The 19,346-nt window shown below is 40.1% G+C and overlaps 2 protein-coding genes across 2 annotated transcripts; both read left to right on the forward strand.

Annotated features, from left to right (window-relative positions):
- The first annotated feature begins 1,802 nt into the window (after positions 1 to 1,802).
- LOC105384760 lies at positions 1,803 to 9,158 on the forward strand. Its single transcript, XM_048631765.1, has 8 exons — positions 1,803 to 2,198; positions 3,799 to 3,901; positions 6,403 to 6,534; positions 6,786 to 7,008; positions 7,323 to 7,487; positions 7,997 to 8,163; positions 8,346 to 8,400; positions 8,486 to 9,158. Exons 1-8 carry the CDS (start codon positions 2,124 to 2,126, stop codon positions 8,934 to 8,936), a joined length of 1,371 nt encoding a protein of 456 aa, XP_048487722.1. The 5' UTR covers positions 1,803 to 2,123; the 3' UTR covers positions 8,937 to 9,158.
- Positions 9,159 to 12,423: 3,265 nt separating this feature from the next.
- On the forward strand, positions 12,424 to 19,078 carry LOC105384738 (opsin-2). Its single transcript, XM_011555014.3, has 7 exons — positions 12,424 to 12,578; positions 13,260 to 13,445; positions 13,675 to 14,021; positions 14,226 to 14,391; positions 15,141 to 15,327; positions 18,348 to 18,430; positions 18,690 to 19,078. The coding sequence occupies exons 1-7, from the start codon at positions 12,526 to 12,528 to the stop codon at positions 18,796 to 18,798; spliced, it is 1,131 nt and encodes a 376-aa protein (XP_011553316.1). The 5' UTR covers positions 12,424 to 12,525; the 3' UTR covers positions 18,799 to 19,078.
- The last annotated feature ends 268 nt before the right edge of the window (positions 19,079 to 19,346 follow it).

The following is a 19,346-nucleotide window of genomic DNA, read 5'->3' on the forward strand; positions in this document are numbered from 1 at the left end:
TATTAAAGTTCTAATAGAATTCCCGAAAAAAAGTCATTTTTTATAGTAAAAAGTCACGTGAACCACATTTTTTTTTAATTCTGATCACAGTTTCGGGCTTAGATATACCATGCTGCACATGTAGGTTTCGGCTTAGTATACCCTTTTTGCAACACCCTGTAGATGAGTTGGACCTACTAAGGTATGTAAAAACTACATAAATGCCATATAATACTTTTCCAAAGCCTACGGATAGAATACCCTACCGGAGTTGCTTTCTACAAGCTTTTATTTTCTCCTTTTGTTTGCCCTCGCTAAGTGGCGGGTCGACTCAGTACATTCATATCTGCAATTGACCGTTCTCACAAAGAAAAGCGGCGATGGTTAAACGATATTGTGCTTCAATCTGAAAATGTCCATCCGAATGGGCTAAATAATAAAAACTTCACTCATTGTTATATTGTGGTATAAAATATTGTGAGAGTCAGAAAATTTATCGAGTGTTACAAACTGCAGTTTTGAAAAAAATGCCAGCGAATTAAACAATTTATTGCAGTAGGCGGGGTTGTTAAACCACTGCAGTGAGTTTGCGGAAATTTTGCCACCGTACCTGCGTCTACAGTAGAGGACAGTATACACGTGAGACTTACAGCAAAAAAATACTCTTATGGCGTATGAAATAAGAACGGTATAACATGACAAGTGTTACCTACATAACTGTAACACCACTCGACTCTCAGGAAAGATATCCAATACAAGCCATACACGGCAGTTTTATGCTCCCTTTTATCGTTTTTGTCCGCAAAAATAAGAATATCCGTCCCCCATAACTTCAAAAATATGCTGCGTTATTTTTGAACGACCCTTTCGATCTTTTCTATATGTGTGTATACGTAGGTAAACCGTATATAATGTACGTACATTAAGTACCTACTAAAATGACGAAATACGCGTTATGTTTATACAGACCCGACGTATTTAGACATTATTATACTTGATGCTGGGGTTTATTGTTCGCAACCCAAGGGTCATTTTAAGCGTTCCAAATTTATAAATTGCATATATATTTTGCGCGAGTGATACTTAACTGCAAAGTGGTAAAATCCCCATCTGTAACATTTAAAATTGGAGGACATAAAACCAATGATAAAAATATAAATATTAAGATATCGGTACCTGGATTACCTATGGATTATGATGTACCGTGAATGACCCGTGAAGGGAGTCCCGCACTCTGGTAGTAAAGTTAGTTAGTTAGTTAGTTAACTTAATAAATATTGAAATATCTACAACTGGACGATCTGAATAACATATGTCATTAATAAAATTGCGAAATAATACCTAGTTAGCATAATTAGTTCTTTTAACAGCCCTACTGTTTATACTAAAACCGTGTGAAATATTGGTCTACACGTCAACTAGTGCTAAACAAGATTGTTGGAATAACTGGATTTATTTCAGTTTGTTCTCTCTAATTAAGAAACAAAACAGTTACAGGCCATTAAGCTAACCTGATTTTATTAGTGGTCGCGTACCTAACTACGTACCTACAAACGTTTGGCCGAAATCCTTGTCGCTCAATAACTCGGGTTACGCCGAGTAATCTTTGTCGTTAACCTACATTCCATCCTGCTGTATGCAGAAAGTAATGTCTCAATAAAATATATTACGGATATTCAGTGTAAATAATATACGTATCAACCCAAAAACACAATAAAATTCAGTAATTAAGATCTAAAAATGATCTGAATTATAAACATTCTAACCTTTTACTTGACTAATTAATGCACGACAAAAGTTGAAAATGCGACAATTAAACGCATGAACATACGCTGTAACCCCAACGAAATCTACAAAATGCAAAAAATCATGGCGGCTGTTTAATTAATTGAGACGTATCACGTGACACGTCAAACTCCATAATGAACAACAAAAACAGCGAGATCAATATACGTCTATAGTTGTAGAGTGAGCCGCGCTCCGCGGAGCAGGGAGGCTGGGTGCGCGCGCAGCTCCGCCTGGATTCACTCGCTCTTGCATCTCGCTCTGAAAGCTGTTGTTAGTGTGAGATGGGAGACAGAGACGGCACGGAGTCTGCTGCGTGGAGCTGAGGGTGGCTGCGGCGCGCGTGGCGGACAGTCGGCATGAGGCGAGCGCGGAGCGTCACGGGTCCGCTGCGGCGCGCCCACCCCGCCTCCGGGGCCACCTGGAACGTCCAGGTACCACGCGACACCACACACACACACACACACACACACCACGCCACCGCTCATCCCTCTGTCCACCGCAATCTTACATCTGTCATCTCGAATCTGGTCATCAACCCTTCCAGCACAAGAATGTAACCAGACCGAGGCTGATCAACAGTTGGCTGAGGACTTGTTGCGCACGCAACCCCTGAGTACATTCGAACTATGATCGTCTTACGTCTCACGCGATGTATCGTGACCGTGGTTTGTTTATTTGTAAATACGTGTGCTAGAAATGTGCATTTTCCCTCATGCTCATGAAAGTTTATGTAACAAAGCAGAAAACTCTGCTTTTAAACATTATTTATGGCAAAAAGGGCAAAGTTTAATAAGAACGTATAATTATACCCTCTTATTAGTATAATAATTTACAAAGAAATCTTATATTCAGTTAAGAAAAGTTTCATCTAAGTAATGTGAGTCGGCGTGAGCTGTCGGCGGGTCACGAACCTCGCGAACAAATTAAAAACTTTCCATAAAGCCTTTGTGAGGTATTCTCTTTAATGACTTCATCACTTTAGGGCTTAATTCAGAGTTAATGTTCGCTAAACAATATGAACCGGAAGGGCTTTTTACACCTCCGTTAATGTTATACCCGTATGTAAGCAGGTTTATGCGGGACTGAAATTGAAATTACGGACCCTTTACACTGAGTTTACAGGTTACAAAACCACCGCCATTTTAATTTTATTTTACAACACTACACTTGTACACCACTTTGCTTTTCGCAAATAATACTTACAACTTATTAATTTTTTTCAATTCCACTTAAGTTCTGAAAATGTTCATAATTTAAAAACATTTTTAACACTGATTCAAAGTTAAACTTGCAAGTATGTACAACTATGTAGGTGTAATTATGCATACCTACATACATAAATTTACAGCACAGTTCTAGGAACAACCGCGCTCGCCGAAGCACATAGACACTTACAGTACCTACCTACTTATATTGTGTGCTAACCTCGATACAACTTGAATACTAGTATAAGTTATATTTGTGCATGTGCACTGGAAGCTGGCTGCATGCGCGTAGTTCTCTATTAGGGCAGATTTCCCTCGCCAGCAGTTCTGAACAAACTCGGCCGGGTCACGGCACAAGTTGTGGAATTTACATATGAATCGAGATATTCAACATGAAATACCTACTAGCAACCATTTGAACAACACTTCCGTGGTGCTTGAAGTTGTATTATGCAACTATACTCGCATATAAAGGACTTACGAAATAATATCATGAATATTTGGAATGTGATCGTTTCGAAATGTATCAACTTACTTACTTTATATTTCCTCTCACAGCATTAAAGCTTTTTCAGACTACCGTATTTTACGCGTGTATAAGCTCGTTTTTGGTAGAAGCGCGACCACAGTCGAACAAGTTAATAATGCTACATTCCAATAATGAGCTTTAAATACGCTAATCTGAAACCACTGTTATACAATTTTTAAAACAAAGGTAGGTAACTAGTGAATAAGTTAAAACTATTGTACTGTACCGCACTCGTGCGGAAAGTTTTACTTCCGCCGAATATGGACTATGATTATATGTATATTATTCTGTACGCAGGTGGTCCGGGGCAAGATGAGCTCGACGTGTCTGTGGCACGCGTGCCGCGCGCTGTCCGCCGGCCTGCTGCTCATGCTGCTCGGCGCCGCCATGGCCACTATTGGTATGTATGTACTTGTGTTGTTGCAAGATGAATAGATAATAAATATGTGGGGACATCTCACACACGGCTATCCGACGCCAAACTAGGCACAAAATCTGTGATATGGATGTCAGACAGCTGATATATCTACACAAATACATATATAGATACATATTGAATAGACAAACGACAACCAGACAAGGCAAACATAATTAATGCTCTTCACATTTTTTTTTGCCCTGGGCGGGATTTGAACCCGCGGCCCCAAGCTTCGGAAGCAGCTTCACTACCGCCTAAGCTACGGTGCCCTCAACAACGGACACAAAACGGAAAACCCCGATACCTCAATCCTATCCTATGCAACTACATAAAGAATTAAGTAACTAACCCTTCCTTTAATAAGAAGATTCATGGCATCATTTCCATCACCATTTATCCTCATCACCAGCCTCGTTGCTTGCAACACCAGGGTGTTAATTACGCAAGATAGCGCCAACAATTACTGCGTGAAATATTAAGGAAGTGTACTGTTAATACGCAATGAAACTTCTCCCGCTGTAATAGTGTGCGCATGGGTCCCTGAGGGCCCCGAGGGTTACTTTATACTGACGAAAACGAACGAATGAGAGCTGTCTTGCAATCGGCACGTTTAATATGCAAACAAACAAACAAACAAGATAGAGTCGTCGCTCGCACAGCAGTACTCCGAAACTTAGTTTTTCGGAATATAGAGTGACCCCCCCGTTTCGTAATAACAATGAGTCGGGTCCGCCGACATCGTGTTTTCTCTCGGGTATTTTTTTCCAATATCTTCCCTCTGATTAGAACGGCCGAAGCCTTTGTTAATAAAGTACACACTCGTATATGTAGGTACACAGAATATAAGAAATGAAAGCAATAAACAGTGTCTGTTTTTTATGTTGGCTGGTTGTTGAGTACTATTTGCGGTTGCCCAGTTTGTTTGATCTATGTTGTTTATTTAAAAACTTCAGTGGTTTTAATTCAAATAGTTTTTTTTACTATACATTTTACGTACTTACCTATTTCTTATATTTTCATACACTGAAGCTGTAAAGCTGGTATAAATAAGAAACCGATATTTAGAATGATGACCTATTAATGACTTCGATCATGAAGATTTTAAGAATGAAATGAAAATAGTCCCAGTACAGCGCCCTGACGGATGCCGGCCGGTTGTTCCGCCAGTGACACTTCCGGCTCGCTTCCGCTTCCGGCTGCGACGAGGCTTCGTTTCGAGAGCATACAGCTTTACATACCGGTACATAATACATAGGTATTGTACCTACTGGGCCTCTGATGCTGCGAGCTTATTGATCCAAGTTCATAAGAGTTTAATATAACCTAGATATATAGGATACCTAGGTGTAATAGGTGCCTTGTGTTTTCATACACATAATCGTGATTTATTGATCTTAGGTATTTAATTGAAATCATTGAAACTATTGTTTTTCAGTCGAACCGGAAAATATACCTACTAATCGGATTGTAAAAGCCCTCACTTTTTCAATCCGATTAGTATATTTTCCGGTTATTCGGATTCGCTTTTAAAAGACTAACTAAGCTCTATAAATATACCTACGGTACCTTCTTATTTACCAAAAAACACAATTATTTGGATAATATTTACACCGAATACTTAAACATCATCACAAATTCAAATTATCTTTATAACTACAATTTATCTACTCACCAACTTCAAAAAATACTAAAACCTCCCTTTTAGAACATATTCGCCGCAGTCGTGTAAAAGGATCAACGCAATCGCTTTTAATCTTCACATTCGTTTCTCGCAAAGTGCTCTACAACGGCTGTCGTATTACAAAGCTATATGCCGGCAGTTTCAGCGAATCCTCTGTAACAATGACATACTAAGTCCAGCCACTTACAGCCGGAGCCGTCCTAACCCATTGTTCGGTGTTAGTTCGTATGGGATTGTCCACTTGTTGCCGAAACAAGGGAAATGAAATTTTTAACTTCTTATAGTACCACAATAAGTAGATAAACATTTAATGTAATGTTTTTTTTTAAATGTTGTCGTTGTGAACAAATACATTTTATATAATAGTTTATTATAACGTGCATTTTTTTAATTTAACTACTGTATTAATTTGTATTTGTAGCCTTCACAATCGTTACGATTATTTTATCAATCTCTGAATAAAATTACTTATCAAAAGATATCCAGTTCTTGTATGAAGTAGTACGGTTAGCCAGGGACGGACTCGCAAGCGAGCCACCCTCTTAGCGCCCCACATTCCCACATAAGCTATCGCAATGACGTGACGTGACGGCGGCGGCGGCGGCGGCGGCGAGTCTGCACACAGCCGCTAACACGTCCGTCCGACTGACGCTTCCTGACATGCACAACCATTGTCTAGCAGTTGCTAATTAAAATGTTCACTCATGCTGACATGCCTACGTTCAAGCGTACATATTATAGCGTTATGTAATCAGCTATTGTTGGAGCTAATTTGGTTTTAATTTTAATGTGATTATTCTAGGATACTATGCAGACACATTATCAGTGGCAGAAGAAATACGAGGGAATGCCACAATATCGGTGAAGGACGAGGCGAGGGGCTTCCATCTCAACAACCTCTCCTACGCGGGCCCTATTGTTATGGGCTTCGGAGGTAAAATACATTTTTATTTTGATTTCTAACAAGTTTAAATTTTAATAAATAGGCATTTTCGTCTCAATTTTAAATCGGCATGCTGTTTCCTCACATAATTCTGGCATAAAATGAGCTTCGCAAGGTTCTAATTTAGTTCTAATACTTAGAAAAATCGTAGGGTAACTTTCCTTATAACACCTAGTAACACAATTTTTCAATAACTTGACTGGCTTTGAAGAGCATTGCATGATGTAGCGTGAAAATTGCAGGCTTTATAGTGGTAGCGGCGTGCGTAATGACGTTTGAGGCGAGAGACAGCGCGGCGAAAGTGACGCCGGCGCGGCCCACGTCGCTGCCGCGGCCGGCGCCCCGGCGCTGCGCCCCCGCGCGGCTGGACCAGCTCGGCGTGTACCGCCTGCCGCTGGCGCTGCCGTTGCCGCATGCGCTGCCGCTCGCCACGCTGCACAAGCACCGCCAGCCGCACGCACACAGGTACACACTGCCTGAAGTAAAACTCACTTGTTTTTTATTAATAACCCCGTAGTTACGCTGGCATTATCACAGCCCCGTCCCCATTCTATCAGGAGATTTGAAGCCATTTTTGTTAACGTTTTACATTCCCACTTTCATAATTATGCTACTTTTACTAACCCCAACTTTGACTACATAATGCAAAAGGTTCTACAGGATTCAATTCTACCTGACGATTGTGATTCGATCAACATGAATCTTGTGGATCCTTAAACCGCAAGCCATGCATCCCATTCGGTCATGCCCTGTGACGGAGGCGGTAGACAGCTAGACAGTGAGTGTGGTATGTGCAGAGCGCGGCACGGGGCGCGCGCGCGCTGCGGCTCGGCGCCGGACCTGCGCTTGGCCGGGCTGCGCGCCCCCCTCCCCGCCGCCGCGCTGCGCCGCCCCCTCCGCCGCTACGCGCTGTCGGTCGACGAGCCGCCGCACTCCGCTGTCAGGTATCGCCGCCGCCATTTTGCTCATGCCCGCTTCTGCGCTATGCTTTTGCTCTCTCCTTAATACTGCTGCTAAGTCCTTGTTAGATGTATGACTTTCCTTGTTCCTATTACTGACTATGATTATCTAATTCATTCAATTCCAAAACTCAAACTTAAAATTTAAAGACTTCAATCTTTTGTGTGTGCTGTAAACTAGTGTACTTTAAATATTGAAAACTTTTCCTGTTTAATATTGCTATTGACCACTATCACTATCTATGTTCTGCACATGGAACGTCTGTGTATTTATTTTATAATAAGCATTTTTAAATAAATCTATATCTGAAATCTTAATTTGTATTCTACAAACAGTCCCTTCTTAATGAGCACACTCTCAAGGCTCAAGAGTTTCTTGCCTCCGTTCGTCTCAAAAGACAACCAGGGCACGTAACTACAGTATTTTGTAAAAAAAATACGTTCATCAAGAAAAAAAATATTATACGATGAATAAAATCATTTGAGTTCGACAGCGCAAGCGCAGCGGAGTCGGAGTGCGGGTCGCAGTCGTCGCTGGCCATGGACCTGCATGCGGGGGCCGCGGGGGGCGCGGGGGCGGTGACGCTGCGCGTGCGCGACAATACCCGCCGCCGACCCCTGGCTAGGCAGAGGCGGCTGCATGACGACGCCTCGCCGCAACGTTAGTATAGTGTTCAGTAAAAAACAGTCCAGTCAATCCATAGTTCGCCTAACGAAAGTTTTCTCACAAAATACGTACTTTATGGGCGAAAAGTTAATGAACCGTAACATCCCCGTTTGATATTCTATTGCCACAAGTTTTAATGATAGAATAGATACTACTTAATAGAATATTTATTTCAGAACACGCCGCTGCTAGCATAACAACCATCAACAAAACAGAAGAAAATTCTGCCAAGTAAGTACCAACAACTATTACCTATAGTCTCTAGTAAGTATTACTTTTAAATCTAGCAGTAACACACCACTGCTCTCTATTACAGAATCCCAGAAGAAGATCAAAGCGAAGAGAAGCAAGTGACGCGGCTAGTGGTGGAACATGAGGCCCTGAGAGCGCACAGCGCGCCGCTGCCGACGCCCCCCGCGTCCCCCAGCTTCCTCGTGACGTCACCGCCCTGCGAGCTCGTGACGTCACCACCCAGTGAGCTAGTGACGTCACCGCCAACCGAGCTAGTGACTTCACCACCAACCGAGCTAGTGACGTCACCAAGTGAGGCACTCCCGTCACCCCCCACAGAACTAGTTGCTACACCGCTGAGTGAAGAAGTAATGCCTGTGACTGTGCAAGAGAGTGAGCCGGTCACGATAGAGGTAGACAGTGAGCCGGAGCCGCGGCCTGATACGTGCATCCAAGTGGAGGATGACCCCCCGTCCCCCGCGCTCGCGGAGTCCCCGCCCCCCTCCCCTGACGTCCACGCGCAGACAGGTCAATGAGGCTCTCTTGCCCTCTTCAGAGGCTCTTCAACTGATAGCAGATAAGACCGCCGCACGTCAGTAGAGTTTGTACGAAGTTTTTACTATGTCTATTAATTTGTCCTTTTTTAATAATATACTCTCAGATTTTCGAAATGTCTTCGTTGGGATAGATAATAGCGACAGTTGTCTATTTTTTGGACCCAGTGTTGAAAATTGTATAGGAATTAAGAAACTGTTGTCATAAGTACGAGAAGATACTATTAAATGTGATCGTCGTAGTTTCATGGACATCTTTGTCAGGAGAGTAGCTGTTTCACCCTCACATCTTATACGAGTAAATCGTGTAAAACCGATAAAATATTATGAATAAAAGGAAATTTGACTTGTGATAATATACTAATATTTGACTATAACTATATATAAACCTACTACGGGATATTCTTCATCACTTAAACTTTAAACACTTTTGTAATAAATAAATTAAATCCATGTAAAAAGACTGATAAAGCGAATTTGTTTAATAAAACGAGTAAAAGATACTTACATTAATTATTAGTTGGCATTAAACATTATTGATTGTATCGTTAAAACCCAGTTTAAAACCTGTAATGTAGAATATTCGTATAGTCTCAGATATTATGACATCCCTATAGGTAAAGGTCTTGTTTCCTACCCAAGTACCCAGCTCTTCCAATAATTTATCACAAGATACCTTGCTTACTTACATGTTTGTTAGTCGCGATCTTATCATGTTTGTTTCATGAAAATTCCGGTGAAATTCGATTGGTTGGGGTTTGGTTGGTAGTGTTAAGTATTGGAAAACACATTTGAAGAGTTTTTATTTTCTTAGAATCAATCCAACGAATAAAATTGAATCGAATAGGATGTTATAAAATGTACGGTGGCCTGCGCCTAAAAGTATAAAGGTGGAGTTTTTAAAATAGCGATCTCAAGCTCACATGCTGCTCAAGCATATCCACATAAACACCACTGCTACACACATCACACACAACACGTCCCCGGATTTATAACAGATGTAGCTGGTCCCTTCATCATCAGGGATCGCTATTTTAAAAACTCCGCCTGTATACTTTTAGGCGCAGGCCACCGTACTTACTACCTGGTGCACTGTTGTAACATAAAAATATCGTTGAAGTTCGTAATTTTACGTAAAATTTGTCTGTTATCGACTTTGATGAACTCGATAACCTTCGTTCGTTTGTTCAATATGAAATTTGTCATCAGCTAAGATGCCCATTAACTATGAAACCTAAAATTGAATTATTCTAACTAACCTTTTTCCACATGCTACGCCGCTTCGGTGCTACGATATTTCTTGCTACGAGCTACGTCGCTACGCTGCTACGGAAACGCGGCGTAGTATACCAAACCACTTGCCTTTCTTTTCTTTTTTTCTATAATTTCTTGAGGTGTTTAAAGTAATTATTGAAATAGGTATAAATAATAAAAGATTGCCTGAAAATTGCTAGTGCATTTAGCGATTACCGTACTGTTTCCATGGTAAAATTGTTAATGTAGTTACGTGTCCCTGTGCTATAATGTTCCATTGTATTGAACATTTGAGTTATTGTATATAATTTTGAATATTTAACGTATAGGTATAAGTACCCGTACTTAATGTATCCAGTGTGTTCATTTTTGGAAATTCGCGATTAATTTAGAATAAGAATCGATATAGAGCAAAGTAAATTTGAGTTAGGGATGAGTGAATTATTGCAAATTTCCAAAGGAATTCCCTAATAAGTATTGTAATACTAATAATACTTTAGGTCATGTATAAAATAAGCTCTGAGTTTAGTTTATTGGGTTGTGTAAACAACCTTTTTGTATAGTAATAATGTGTTTACCATGATTCTGAAAATTGTAATACATACTTAGTAGTATCTACACCCCACCATTCACTGATTTAGAGTACATAAATATTAGGCAACGGTAGCTAAATATTATACTATGCTTTGTAAAATATGGCAAGAGTCCTATGGCGTTTGATTGAAGATGTTTATGCCTGGGGAATAAAATACATTCTCCCTTGACAACTAGCAAATGACAGATAAAATGTATGGATTTGACTGCTGACAAAGAGTTCTTGCTATGTGTTACAAAGTATAAGTACTGTAAATTAATGTTATTTTAATTAGACCCCATTCAAAATCTCATCACATCATACGATCCGACTGAATGTCAATTTGGAAACTGATTGTTAGATTTTTGTATCATTAATATTACTTAACTTTGATGCGAATATAAATATTGTGTAAATAATACATCCAAATGGTTGTTGTGATGTCTATTAAATTGTTGTTAATATAAACTCCCTACTTTCAATTGTTCCATCCTGTAGTTTGTTTACTATAATATTGATGTCGAAGCAGAAAAATAAATTTTACCAATGTCATAAATTTTTCTTGTACAAAAAAATCTACGGAAAGACTCATGAGAGTCGAAGGAGAATGGCCATTTCTCTATGGCGCCATGACCCAGAGCGGCCATTGATGAAACATACACTGACGTGTAGTCCGTGACTACAGCATATACTGGTATTAATTTTATTATTACGAGGCATGGGAGAACGAAGATATAGGTGATGAAAGATCAAGTCTTTCTACTGTACTAGATGTTACCCTCGAGCTAAAAATTGATTTTAAAAGTGTTCCGTGGGAATTTCTGGATAAAAAATATTTTATAATACTTCGGGATAACGGGAACTTGAATAGAATGAAATAATTTTTGAAATTGGTATCTTTATAAAAATAGGTTTCTGAGTGTGAAATGTGCAAAAGTAATTATGATATTATTTGCATAAATAAAATCATGTAATACATTTTGTGATGCGCTATGTATTGGGAATCCCATGATTTAGATTATAAAACTTATTTGTGCGTGTACAATTCATCAAAATCTTATTTAACGAAAAAAATATATTTAATTAATTTACTTTTTAACCCTAATATCTCAAGAACCCCATGGTTTAGATTTTTTAAATATTTTTCCCTGATAATAGACATTTTTATCAAGAACTTAAAATAGGTTTGGTTAGTGGCTGCTAACTTATGCAAAGCGGGTCAGGTTTCGCCACTCTTCTTTCAAACAAAGAATTAGATTTTGAGATCCCAAAGATTTGAATTTGTGCCTTCAGAACCTCATACCCAATTTAAAAACCCCCACCCATATTTAATGTAATAAATTGTAAAACTATGCACAAATATTATACATTACACATAAGTATACAATATAGTATATAATAAGTATACAATACACTGCAAGATTCGGCATAAAAATAAAAGTTAATCTACGGAACCCATGCCACACATTGCGCACGGAACTCGTGTAACATTACTACGGCATCAGAGGCCTTTAACCCAGTACTAATGGAGGCCGCACCTCCACCCAAGCTTTGATTACATTCGTAAACAAGTCAGCACAAATCAGTGCTGAAAACCTGTGCAAATCCTATCAGAGGCGATACGGCGGATAATCTCGGCAATCCGTTTAGCGCGAGGTGCAGGGTATAAAGGCAGGGCGTGGGAGGCCGCTGCGGCAGTCAGTCAGTGGGGGGCCGCACTACCGAGGACTGCTCGGCAGCAGCATGGACAACCGCACTGAGGACTCCGGCCTCGGGCCCTTCTTCGCCGCGCTCAAGTAACTACTCACATGTTTTCATTTATTATTTTAGTCCACCCTGGACGGTGTAAGGTGCAAGGCAGGGTCCCCACTATGCCAGACCAGCAGATCTTCATATTACACCGGATCCCACAATAAAATCGGACTTACAAGCACTTCAATTGAATTTAGAGTTGAAACCCTGCCTAAATACACCCAGTAAAGTTTATGTGATAACAACGCCTTCTTATACGTTGGGTACCAGATGGTGGGCTTCATTTATCCAGCGTGTTAGTGACTAACAATAGATCTAGACTAGGGAGGATGGGCTTGAGTTAATTTTTATATGTACAGTCAACAAAAAATATATTTTATACCCACCCCCAGATCAAAGATTTTCATATCACGTCATGAAGAAAAGTACTAGAGTTCACGAAGATATTTTTTTGTATTGAATAAATAATTATTCTCACACTGAGTTACAAGGCTGTCCCTGCTTTGACAGTTACGGATAGAAAGAAACATAGGTACATAGATTTAATATTAAGCTTAGCTTTAAGTTCCTTTCTGCAACTTAGCGTGAGAGAATAATTATTTATTCGATACAAACATTCTAAGTTTTCTTCGTGAATCTTTCACCTGCGACGTGGATTCTTTTTTTATACTCGAAAACCCTACACAACCGGGCTTCATCTAACCCACATTTATCTATGGTGACAGAGCGAGCGAGGGCGTGGAGATGCTGGGCGCGGGCCTGTCGGGCGAGGAGCTGGCCATGGTGCCGGAGCACTGGTTCCAGTACGAGGCGCCACCCGCCGCCGCGCACACCGCGCTCGCGCTGCTCTACATCTTCCTCACGGCCGCCGCGCTCGTCGGGAACGGACTCGTCATTTATATCTTTTCTACGTAAGTTTATTAAATCTTACTTTATAGTAACACAAAAGATTTCCTGGATGCGTTTCGATAAGTAGGTAAATCTATATACTTATGTATTTGTATGCCGAAAATCTTTATTATTGGTTGAATAAGGTGTAAAAAAGAATCACTAGGTTTGTATGGGCCTTGTGAATCGTGAATCATGGTTCACGATTAAGTACTTACTTACATAGTTTACATTCAAATTCTTTCTTTCCAGAACAAAAAGCTTAAGAACATCAAGCAACCTCCTCATCCTTCAGCTAGCCATACTAGACTTCATAATGATGGCGAAAGCGCCTCTCTTCATCTACAACAGCGCGATGCGCGGGTTCGCGACCGGCACCCTGGGCTGCCAGATCTTCGCTCTCATGGGCGCCTACAGCGGCATCGGCGCTGGCATGACCAACGCCTGCATCGCGTACGACCGGCACTCCACCATCACGCGACCGCTTGACGGACGCCTGTCTAGGGGGAAGGTCATACTCATGATCATCATAGTGTGGCTTTACGCCACTCCATGGGCTTTCCTGCCGTTCCTGAAGATTTGGGGCCGATATGTTCCTGGTAGGTAGCAGTTATATGTATATGGCGACCGTGATTAAAGCGCAGGCCACACCACAGGCAACCGCTACGCAGGTGAACATCGTTTCAAGTTGGTGGGTAGCTCGCGAGGTGAATAAACGATGTTCGCCTGCCTAGCTCGCCCGTTTAGCTACTAGCTAGCGATATTAACTGCGCGATCCCTAATACCTCTACCATTTATTTCAGAGGGCTACCTAACTTCATGCACATTCGACTATCTGACCAACACGTTCGACACGAAGCTGTTCGTGGGCTGCATATTCACGTGCAGCTACGTGTTTCCGATGAGCCTCATCATCTACTTCTACTCCGGCATCGTCAAGCAGGTGTTTGCCCACGAGGCAGCGCTGAGGTGAGCCTTCGAGCGATGTTGCACATTCGTTATGGTTGCAAACGCATGATTTCAACGCAGCCGCAGTGAGTGCCATATGCATTGCGTTACCTGCTGGTTACCGGCAATACGTTCGGCTCCGTAGTCACAATGCAGATCCCTTTCACAACTCGTCCTTCTGCGTCCATAATTTTATCACATCGTGTGAGTGTACCATTTTGTTCAGATTTAGATGTGTATAGGTACCTATGGAGCGTCGTGCTACAACGCACACACAACACCCGTGTGGCATCACTCTTCGTCACCCCACTTGTTGCGCCACAACGGCGCTGCCCCCCTTACACCCGATAGAAAACTCATAAACCGGAATGGAGTCGTAATTTTTCACCGAAACACGTCAGCGTTTACTCCTCTCGGTTACGTCCTATCAAGAAGATCGTAAATGTGCAAATGTGATAAGTGATAGCCTGTTAACACGTAGCTAGTGGATACCTGTTGTTACTATGCTTACAGGTGAAATATTAGGCAGGTGCATAATATATTGTACATGTAGTAATAAGGAATAACGAAGGTCCAAAGGTATAATTAAAGCCCTTACGCAACTAACCGCTAGCCGCGTGGCCGCCGCAAATTTAAGTATATTTTAATTTGCAACAGATTATCATTGCACGCACTTAATAACCAAATAAATTCAACCACGGAAAGGGGCTTTTTTTAAAAAATTACCATCGAAGTTAGATTCACAACTAATAAAACCCCCTCAATTCCAGAGAGCAAGCGAAGAAGATGAACGTAGAATCTCTTCGGTCTAACCAGAACGCGAACGCGGAGTCGGCGGAGGTGCGCATCGCCAAGGCGGCATTGACCGTCTGCTTCCTGTTCGTGGCCTCCTGGACGCCCTACGGCGTCATGTCGCTCATCGGGGCATACGGAGACCAACAGCTGTTGACCCCTGGAGTGAGTGATTCATTGGTTTGGTTTATGGTCTAGGCCCTAGGCTTATGTGGCTGTCGCTTATACGTAGCCAGTAGCCACCTTATCCTATAATCATCTACCAATTCACTGAGGCATATTTTCATCCTTTCAAAATAATAGAATAGAATATTGCTTTATTGAACACCACATAAATCAGACATACAAAAAACATACTCATAGACTAGAACTAATGTGCAATGGGCGGCCTTATCGCTGAGAGCGATCTCTTACAGGCAACCTTATATTGCGGAAACAAAGTGACAAATTAGAGGGCGGTGTACCAATAATAACAAAATAATAATATACAGTGAAACTATAAAGTCCTGAAATTAAATGAGGGCACTGCTATCTTTCATGTAGCAACCCTATATAGCGAAACATAACTGACTTTGATACTTGAAATTTTGCCTGTTAACTTCCTACCTATTTATGTATTTTAAAAACAACTTACCATCCACAAAAAAGCTCTTATACAAGCTAGAAGGTGTTAATATGAAGGCTAATAGTGAAACCAATAAATATTTATTTAGATAACGTTATTACAACTGTATAAAAAACTGGATCTGTTGACGAAGGGCACACATAGTAAAGACATCAATTTCTCTTTTTGGACGGCCAGTTCTGTTTCTTCCAGGAGTTAGAAATATTCCATATTTTGCCCTCTTTGGCACGCTGGTCCGATATAACTATAAAATAAAATAAAAAAATCTTTTTGAGTTACACAATGCCCCCCAAATTCACACAATGTGAATTTAGTAAGTAAACAAAAATATATCTTCAAGTATCAAAATGTTAAGGTTTGACTCAACTGAAACCAGATGAAACCTACAATCAGTGGTATGTAAACAATGTTCGACTTGGGCTCTAAACCTAGGTTTATCGATAAATGAAGCGTTGGTACTAATATAAAATGAGTTATTACAATTTGTACAATGCTACATACCCGTCATAGACGCTGTACGAGCGTAAAAATCCTCCAAATTCGACAAAATGTGTCCAGCTTGATGTTCCGCTAAAAATTATATTAAAACTCGATAAATAACTTCACTAGCTTGACTACGAATATTTTTCTTCATCTTCCTAATTGCAACCAAGCGTAAATTATTGCTTTTATCTAGATTATTCTTATAATTAATAAGAAAATTCAAAAAACAGCCAACCGCCTATTGACATAAACAATAGGGAATATGCAAGAGGTTCAAATAAAGGTCAAATATTATTTAAAATAAACTTTGTTATTTCATAACTACGCCTCCATCAATATTTTTGATTATAATTTATTTTTGAGCAAGTTAATGAAGTTGAAAAGTACAAAAAAACTTCGGTAAATTCTAACTTCAGAGAAACGTCACCCATTTTCTTAGGGCAGATGTGACGTCAAAATTCTTTATATATCAATCTCAGAATAATAACTTCTTTGCGTTTACGGCGGAAGTTAAATAAATGTCAAGTGTAAACAAAGAAATGTTAATGTCACCGAGTGTTTGTGATGCTCGTTGTGATCAGATACGATGGATCACATAAAAATTCTTCCAATAGACCCTAGCCTCCTATAACCTCTCCACTTCTTGTTTGATATGCTTGTTTGTTTGCAAAGTTTAGGACTTTTTATATTTTTTGTTGGTAGTGTATGGGCTGCCACTAGTTGTTCTATTGTAATGAGGCGTAAACAGCCATTCGCTAGTCAACGAGCCACTCATATATGCTCCATATTGTAACACAATAAAATTAAATTTGTATTGTAAGTATTATGACATGAACATGACACAAGTTGCTCTTTCTACTTTTAGGTTATAATGGCAGTCGTTAGTATATTTCAAAAGTTGTTATTTTTTTCTAAATTATGTTTTGGAAGAATTCTCGTAATCAGAAGAACTTGACACATTAAATTTATTACGCAGTATGAACGAGTAAACTGTGGCCAGCTGCGGAAAAGTTTTTATCATAAATAAAAGATAATATGTTATTATTATGATTATTACACTATTTGCTACATGATTATTCGGGGATAATCATGTAGCATGTGAAAGAAAACATCGTGAGGAAACCTCAATATTTAGATAAAGCACATTTAGATATGTGAACCCACCAATCCGCAGTGGACCAGCGTGGTGGGAAATGGTCCAAGCTTAGGAAGGGGGTTTAGACCTTTGAGATATGCACAATGGTTCCATTCAAGAGAGCCAGGTGCAGGTTCTTACACCCCCACAGATAATAGAATAGAATGACCCACTAACCCTAGCCTCTCTTACTGAGAACCAAAGTTACAGTAAGTACTTACATACAATACAAATATTACTTTATATTCATATTGCCATAATAGCGTAATATTGTGTACAAAGGTCCTCTGGTTTGCGCGCTCCCATTTCAAAAGAGCTACTAGTAGCTATTTACGAGCTCCCATTACAAAACAGCCACTGGTCACACTTTATTACCATTACAAAACAGCCACTGATCACACTTTATACATTTCCTTTTTCGTTTGTTACCATGACAACATTGGTTTGTTGAAAATACAAAAGTACTCTGTGATTACTTGATTAGGTAAAAAATCTATGCCGACTGACGGGACTCATTATTCTGAGCCGTGAAATTAAAAGATTATGACGTCACACCAGCCCGCCATCCTGACGGGAATTTCAAAGTGGTCGTGATGGTTGTAATTTTTTAACTTTCTTTAAAATACCTTAAATTACTTATTTTGGCGTTGATTTTTTTTTTACAATAATAAAGTGATGTAAAACTATCCAATAAAAGTATTAAAAAAATTTACGCATATTCCCTATTGTTATGACTTTTATGTTTCTTTTCTAATGGTGCCAGGCTCCTGAAAATTTTAGTTCCTCAAACATTAATTTCAGGACTTTATAGTTTCACTGTAAGTAACTATATACCTACTTATAATAGCCTACGTAATACAAACTTATTCTTAACACTTACTGAATAAATTATATGACTAGTAGTTTAAGTTTATAACGATTAACTATATGCTCTATTTCCAGGTGACCATGATTCCAGCAGTGACATGCAAAATAGTTGCATGCGTAGATCCGTGGGTGTATGCCATCAGTCATCCGAGATACAGGTTAGCGCACACATCATCGTGATTATCATCAGCCCGTAACAGTCCACTGCTGGACACAGAGGCCTCCCACAAGAGAGAGACCTTCGGCCTTCCTCATCCAGCCACTACCGGCCAACTGTCTATTAAGGTCGTCGGTTTAGCGTGCTGGCGAGCCATATACCACATTTGAGAACTTATATTGCCCCAGCGGTCATTCGTTCTTCGGCACATATACTTAAGGCAAATCTCACTCAAAATAAGTATAAACCACAATTTACAGGCAAGAGCTGCAGAAGCGGATGCCGTGGCTCCAGATCGACGAGCCAGATGACTCGACGTCGACAGCCACTAGCAACTCCACCGCCGCGCCGCCCGCCGCGCCCGCCTAGACCCACGACTGCTCAAATACCAATAAGATACTACCGACAAGATGACAAACGACAACACGCTTTCTACTACGGACTACCGATGATTCTGCGACGTTGTGTTTAAATATTCAGATTGATTTTCTGTGATGTTTAACATGAGTTTATTTTTAATTTAGTTAAGTTAACAATGCATATAAAAAATACAAAAAAATATATACTTACCTAAAAACCTGCCTGTAGTTAGGTAGGTGTGAAAGTTTATCGTAAAATTATTTATGAAAAATAAAAGTTTTTCATTGCACCTGGATTTGTGATATCTGCCTATCTATACCTTATTTACCTTGATTGGCAACAAAGGAATATATGACATTATCTTACTGATAGAGAAAAAACCGGCCAAGTGCGAGCCCACAGGGGGTGGGGACACAAGAGTCTAACAAAAATTAGCACTTTTAAGCTTAATATTTCGTAAACCAATCACTGAATAAAAAAATGGTTTGAGCAGACCTATAATATTTTTTTAGACCTATTCAACGATACCCCAAACCATCCAAACAACGGGAAAAAAA

The sequence above is a fragment of the Plutella xylostella genome, chromosome 29 (genome assembly GCF_932276165.1).
Source record: "Plutella xylostella chromosome 29, ilPluXylo3.1, whole genome shotgun sequence".
Classification (NCBI taxonomy): Eukaryota; Metazoa; Arthropoda; class Insecta; order Lepidoptera; family Plutellidae; genus Plutella; species Plutella xylostella.